Consider the following 6,880-nt stretch of genomic DNA (forward strand, 5'->3'; position numbering starts at 1 on the left):
TCATACCCCGCGCGCGTGCTCCTCATATGTCGTCTATGTGGTCTCACACCCCACGCACGTGCTCCTCATGTGTCTTTTATGTGGCCTCATACCCAGTGCGCGTGGTATCCATATGTCGTCTGTGTGGTCTTATACCCCGTGCGCTTGCTGCCCATCTGTCGTCTATTCATGTGCTGTGGGTAGATGTAATGGACCTCCTTAAGGCTGTTTGTGATACACGCTGTGTTGTTTGTTGTCATGGTCATCGGCAGCTAATCTCTTGGCGTCCTTTGTCAGTTTCCCGGGACTGCCGTCAGTTCCAGCGGTATGACGGGTAGAGGAGTCTTGCTGACTCGCTGCGCGTACTTCACAGGAACGATGCGCCTACTCGCCATCGTGATCCTCCTGTTCTCCGCCACGGCGGCCACGGACGACGACGAGGATGACATCGTCGACCTGTACGCAAAGGACGACGCCGTCGTGCACATGGACCACACCAACTTCGACAGCCTGCTGTACGGCAAGCAGCACGTCTGGGTGGTGGAGTTCTACACACAGCTGGTGCGGCCACTGCCTGTACGCGCCCACCTGGCACCGCGTGGCCCAGCAGACGGCCAGTGAGTGGCAGCCACGCTCTCCGCGGCGGCGGAACGGGTCCGGCCCCCGGCTGGACGACCAGGCCCCTCCGCAGCGGCTTCACCGGTCTGGCGCTTGACCATGGGCGTGGCCGGTGCCGGCATCGCACGCTGCCGAGTCGAGCCGTGCGGTCTTCCCGTAGTCGTCGGACTGTTACATCCGTGTAGGTCTGGGGGATGCTGCTTTCACACGCATTGCTTTTGTTGTGTTTTGTTTATCAGGTCGTCTGCACTGTCGTTTTGGCGCATTATCCACGTCTCTGGGAGTGATATGTTTGAGTCATGCGGCCCAAAAATGCTGCATTTTGATTGGTTTTAATGGAGAGAAAGTGAATGGTCCAAATAGTGTTTTCTTTATTGTGAAGTGGTTTTTCGTAGTGCAGGCAGGTGCCATTAACGTTAGTATTTTTGGTGGTGCCTTGTTCTTTTCAACCATGTGTTTTCTTTCAGAAGCAACCGTGGTTTCCACCTGTGCTCATTAGTTGTCTGCTTGTTTACAGAATGGGACCGCGTGGTGAAAGTAGGAGCCATCAACTGCGCGCGTTCTGAGAACCTGGCCCTCTGTCGGAACTTCGATATCGGAGGCTACCCCTGGATCAAAATGTTTAAGCCTCTAGCGAAGGAAGGTGATATTGGCAAGATGAAGAAGCACAAACCCCTGGAGGAGATGCTGGACGTGATCGTTGACTATGTGACTGAAGTGCAAAGTGCTAGTCATCCTCCGCTCTGGCCCAACCTGGCGCCTTTCCAGTAAGTAACAGTCTGGATCCGTCGTCTAATGCAATGCGTGTTCCGTGACGTTTTAGATGATGACTTGAGTCAGCTGTCGGCCGCGCTGTGGTGCACCGCTCGGTGCAGCATCGCACCACGTGTATGTTGGGAGTGGCCCGTGTGAGACCAGGTGCTGGGACGAGCACCCGCTCCTGTAACCGCGAGCTCGGCTGACAGCGTGACGGCTGAGTCGAGTCGGTGGTGCCGCTGTGCTCTGGTGCCTCCGCTGACTCGCAGTGTTCGACTCGCGTGAGAGTCCCGACGACTCGGGATCAGCTCGTCGCCCGGCGACTTCGCAGTCGCGCGCGCGCTGACCGCCCCTCCTTCGGCAGGGGCTCACTCTCGGACATCATCGGCTCGCCGCAGCCAGTGCACGCATCGTGCTGGACAAATCCGCCGAGAGCCACGTCGGCCGCCAGCTGATCCTCGACCTGAGCAGCCAGGAGCAGCGGCTAAAGCTGGTGCGCGTGCTTCAGCCGCCAGCTGGCTTGACGCTGAAAGAGACGGCGCGCCCTCTGCTGGTGACTTACCGGCGAGGCGCGCGCGAAGTGCTCGCCTCGCATGACGGCCTGCCGCCGCGCCGCGTGTTCGGCGACGCGCTGCGCGCGCTCGGCCTGGCCGCCGAGGAGGTGCCGGCCAACGGCACCGTGTCCACCGCCGACCCGGTGGGTCGGCCGGCGCCGCTCGCCGCCGACGACGGCGTCTTCATGGTCGACCTGGAGAACACCGTCGGCTACGCGCTGCAGCATGAGGTTGTGGGCCGCAAGCTGATCGCCGGCGAGCAGTTGGCGGCGTTACGCGAGTTCGTGCAGCTGCTGGTGACGCACCTGCCCGGCCGGCGGTCGGTGATGCAGGCTCTGACGGGCGTCAGCGCCCTGCTGAAGGGCCGCCAGCAGATCAGCGGCGAGGACCTGCAGCAACATTTGGCGGCGGCCGAGCACCGGCTGCCGGCGCACCGGCCGTGGCGCGGCTGCCGCGGCTCCGACAGCCCCAGTTTCCGCGGCTACCCGTGCGGTCTCTGGTCGCTGTTCCACACGCTGACGGGTGCATGCGCACCAGCAGGACCCGGCCGGCGCCGCCAGCGTACTGCCCGCCATACACGGCTACGTCAAGCACTTCTTCAGCTGCGCTCACTGCTCCAGGTGAGTGGGGGCGTCCCTGCTCCTCCTGAGTGGCGCGACGGTGTGGCGTGGTCGTGCTCCCGAGTCATCTTTTGAAAATGTGCTTTTTGAAACACACGTATTTGAAGTGGGGCTGGCTGTGTATTGCTTAGTCATCCAGGAGGTTGCATGCACGGTATAGCTTTACCCGAAATTTCACAGATCGGCCAGTCCCAAACGGACACCGGAATTTGTTTACTGTGCACTGATTTATACTGGGCTGCGCCTGCAGTTCCCAGCGTGGGTCAGGAGTGTTGTCGTCTGTGGCGTGTTACATATGCCGAGCGAGTCGGACTGTGCCGTGTCCCGCTCGCCGTGCACCCGCCGTTCGGTGGTTAGCCCCGACGCCCGGCCGTTGCAGCACTTCCAGGAGATGGCCGCGCACGACGGCCTGTTTAATGTGACGCGCGCCGACCGCGCGGGCCGTCTGGCTGTGGACGGCGCACAACAAGGTCAACAAGCGACTGGCCGGCGACGCCACCGAAGACCCTCGCCACCCGAAGTTGCAGTTCCCGACCAGGAAGCAGTGCCAGGCCTGCTTCAGCGGCGACGAGTACTATCCGGCCATCGTGCTCTCCTTCCTCGGCAGCTTCTACGGCCAGGACGTGATCCAGCTGGACGGGCTGTCGACGAACGCGCCGGTGGCGGCGTCGGCGTCGGCGGACGCCGCGGCAGCACGGGTAAATAAGTCGGCGGGCGCGGCGCCCGTCAGCCTGGCAGGTCTCTATCTGCTGCACCACCACGTCGCGGGGATGAAACTGTGACACGGCACCTGCCGTGTGGGGACAGACGGCCAGTGGAACTGTCAGGAAAACAGGTTACAGCAGATCACGTTTGAAGGCCAAATTTACTCGCTGATGACATTGTGGCCCGCTTCGATCATCCTTCATGGGCTCTGACATCTGACGTACAGCATTTGAACCGTTGAAAGCGCGAAATAATTTTATCCGGTAAGCTCATGTTGTTTGCGAAGCCCGGTACAAACCGATGGGGACTTTAACACTGCGCGCATTCCGCCAAACGCCGATGCTTATAGAGCCAGTCCGGTTTGCAGAGCGCGAGGGGCATTACGACAGCAGCCCCACACATGCTCTGACACCTGTCATCGTGGACGATGGCAGGGGTTTTTGTCGCCTTGGACACCGGTCTGTTTCTGATGTAGGCGCGCTCTCTGATGCTCCATGCGGTATTCGTTGAATCATTCGGGCGTCATTGCCAGCTGACGTCGCCGCTTTGACGCAACCTCTGCTGATTACCAAGGTGCCAGCTGGCGGCCAGCGCACCCTTCGACTGACGCTGCGCTGCCGACCGTTGGGATTGGTTTGGATCTGCAACCGCACTGCTGTCGTCTGAGCGAGCTGTGTGTATGTCATTGGGGCTTTGTGACACATTCAGGTGCTGAGGCTGCGTGACACTGCATGCCTCTCACCCGGACTGGAAGGACGGGCACCGAACCGGGGAATGTGGGAATCGAATCTCTTGCCTCTGGTTTCCCAGACGCCCAGCTCAAAGGGAATGTTCCACGTGTGGAGATACAGAAGCAAGCATCGCATATGATGAAATAAGCTCACATAACTAACGGTGTGTTTCTGAGTGGAATGGGCTGTTGTAGACAACATAATTTTGCTAATTAGTAAATGTGCCCCTCCGTATGTCATTGTTTGATGCGTACCTTGCAAAGCATTGATTGAGAGCTAATTGATTGCCGCTATATCTGGAAATTCTGCTCACAAACGCCAGAGGTAAACGACTCGACAATTATATTTTGCTTGGCTTTGATCGCCACATGACCAATGGAATGACAGGATTTGATTGCCGTTATGGCGTCATGGATGTCTGAGCGACCTTGAAGTTGTCTGCACGAAATGTTGTGCACATCTTTGCAGGGACGTGGCTCAGAAACTAGACAGGTTTAGACCATAAAAAGGGCAGGGCTATAAACTGCACTGAATGATCTTCAAGATGACTACTCCAGTTGAAAACCCCATACAAATGTGAAACACTCCCTTTAACGACAACACTTTGGATGCCCCACCAAGACAATCGCTGTCCCATCCTATCGTGACTTATCGTCAGGATAAATAAATAACGAGCTGGAAATTAGCACAAGAAACAATTGTGTGTCTCAGAAATGATTTCGATCAAGTCAGTAGCCTAAACTTTCCTATTGCGTTTATTTTTTTTTTTAGCTGTCCACTGCGCTGCAGGAGTGCCACAGTCAATCGTCCCGCAAAGAGCACTGCGATCCTATCCTCGTGGCACCTCTACGACGCGTGCATGCCGATACCAGGCATGTACTAGGTGTGCTGGCTCCACTCCTCACTTTATGTTGGCCCCACCGCATGCTGACCACAAACCACGCAGTGGCCACAAATCGCGCACTGGCGGAAACCCGTACACCGACTACAAACCGCGCTCAGACCACAAACCGTGCACTGGTCACAAAGTGTGCTTTGTGCGGTACACGGGGGTTTGCTGTGTGCGCATGCCGGTATCGCCAGGCGCGAACGTTGACCGCGATTACCATGCCCGTGCCGATGGGGTCGGTTGAAGTCTCCGTGCGTGTACGTTGGCGGAGTGCCATGCGGGGCAGGGCACTGCGTGTACAGCTGCGTGTGTGTGTTTGTGCTGGCGGAGTGAGGCGCGGGTGTGTGCTGAGCTGGCCATCCGTGTGTTCGCCAGCCGCCGGACGCCGTCGTGGAGGAGAAGAGCCGGAACCGAGTGGAGGCGGTGGCCCGCCGCGTGCATCAGAGTCGGCTGGCGGGCCTGCGCATCGTGCCGGCGCCACCCGGCCAGATCACCAGCGGCGACGTCAACCTCTGTGTCATGCTCTGGACCTTCAGCTTCCTTACACTTGTCCTTGCCTTCTTCCTGTTTAGGATGAAGAGGCGGTACAAGCGCAAATATTCCAACGCCTACGGGCCGTTTTCGTAACGCAGCCGGTTAGGAGTTTGTTTTTGTGTGGAGCAGGTGTATTTAATAGGGTAATGACTCGACCAGAGTGGGGCGTGGTCTTACCTGATGACCAGATGCCATAAAAGGTGTTATGCTTGCGTGGGTTGGTGCTCCGTTTCCATCTATTTTTATACTGTTGGTGCGAACGCCTCCCAACGATCGCCTTTCATTGCCAGTCAGACGTCTGGGTGGCATCCAAACACTCTGTGGGTGGAGCGCGCCCCGCCCACACCATCCGTCGACACAGAGCCACGCCTCCCACAGTCCTGCACCGTCCGCCCCTACCCGGCCTGGCTGCGGACCAGGCCAGTCCTGTCGGAGTGCTATCTAGCTCGCCAAGGTCGGTCCCATACTGGGTGCTGCTGGACTTGTGTTAGTGCTCGGAAGACTCGCGTTCACGGCATGTTTTGGTGGCAGTGGCTGTGAGGCAGCTATGCTCGGTGCAAGGCCGACCGGGCAGATGGCAACATGCACATTCCGTCAGATCTGAGCGGCTGACCCTGCTGATCTAAGCCAGATTGCGTGTGGCAATTATTTGTGGTGAGTTTCTGTCTAAACAACTCATTTCGCCCGTGTGTGTAGTTATGCACAGGCCAGGCATTATCAAATATTGTTGAGGAGGCGTTGCTGTTCGTAAATTTTCTATTTTGCAAGCATTGAGGTGGTTGGCTGGATGAATTGTGATGAACCAGAAAGACTTCACCTTGCTGTACTGCCGTTGTTGGTAGATTATGGATTGCTGCGTTGGGAGGTGCAGCCGAGGGTATTCTGTTTTGCCCTGGGCTGCTCCCAGGTCCTTGATGCAGCTCTGGATTGTCTCTGTTATAAGTACAGGTAAAGTTTGTGATATTAAATGATCGGTGTTGGACTTCGTTGGATAGTTTTATTGTGCGGCTTGGAGGACGAGCTGTGCATACATTTTCTGTCGGTGGTTTTATCTTTTGGGGCACACGTCAGTTGTTTCCTATGGCGCTATCCTAATAAATGAATTGCCGTGACCTGACTTGGCTCTTTTCAAATGGAACTTCGTATGGAGTGATTGTTCGTCTGCTGCGGTGTTAACGCAATGTTCATCGCTTAACGGTGTTGAAAACGCGATGGCAATGAGAGTTATCAATCTGGGGAACACCGGGTGCACGTCGTGTGGCGCGAGAAAAATACTCTCGTTCATAACGTAAGTGAGACCTGAGGCGTTATTTGCCGTCTCTCCACAACCTTCCCGTTTGCGGCGTGATGGCCGGTGGACGCGCGTAGCCTTGCTCTGGTGCTTGTTAGCTTTCTGTCGCTTGGGGCAGCGTGATGGTGGTTTTACTGTTGGGACTCCATCGCTCATTGCCCTGGTAGCTTTCATTGCTTCTTGTCGTAGCTTTAGCTTCAAAA

The 6,880-nt window shown here is 57.0% G+C and overlaps 1 protein-coding gene across 1 annotated transcript; it reads left to right on the top strand.

The window, feature by feature from the left end:
• Positions 1 to 357: 357 nt before the first annotated feature.
• On the top strand, positions 358 to 6,503 carry LOC119100065 (sulfhydryl oxidase 2-like). Its single transcript, XM_037223180.1, has 9 exons — positions 358 to 494; positions 538 to 596; positions 1,115 to 1,364; positions 1,718 to 1,760; positions 1,805 to 1,906; positions 2,015 to 2,311; positions 2,448 to 2,527; positions 2,967 to 3,225; positions 5,228 to 6,503. Exons 1-9 carry the CDS (start codon positions 358 to 360, stop codon positions 5,477 to 5,479), a joined length of 1,479 nt encoding a protein of 492 aa, XP_037079075.1. The 3' UTR covers positions 5,480 to 6,503.
• The last annotated feature ends 377 nt before the right edge of the window (positions 6,504 to 6,880 follow it).

Source organism: Pollicipes pollicipes, unplaced genomic scaffold (genome assembly GCF_011947565.3).
Source record: "Pollicipes pollicipes isolate AB1234 unplaced genomic scaffold, Ppol_2.1 Scaffold_4881;HRSCAF=5763_pilon_pilon_pilon, whole genome shotgun sequence".
In the NCBI taxonomy this organism is placed as follows: Eukaryota; Metazoa; Arthropoda; class Thecostraca; order Pollicipedomorpha; family Pollicipedidae; genus Pollicipes; species Pollicipes pollicipes.

Bases quoted from the DNA above. Each gene is read 5' to 3' on its own strand.
- LOC119100065 (XM_037223180.1), top strand. From the start codon at position 358: ATGCGCCTACTCGCCATCGTGATCCTCCTGTTCTCCGCCACGGCGGCC. The intron at 1,365-1,717 runs GTAAGTAACAGT...CTCCTTCGGCAG, and splicing joins CCCAACCTGGCGCCTTTCCA to GGGCTCACTCTCGGACATCA. The intron at 3,226-5,227 runs GTAAATAAGTCG...TGTGTTCGCCAG, and splicing joins CGGACGCCGCGGCAGCACGG to CCGCCGGACGCCGTCGTGGA.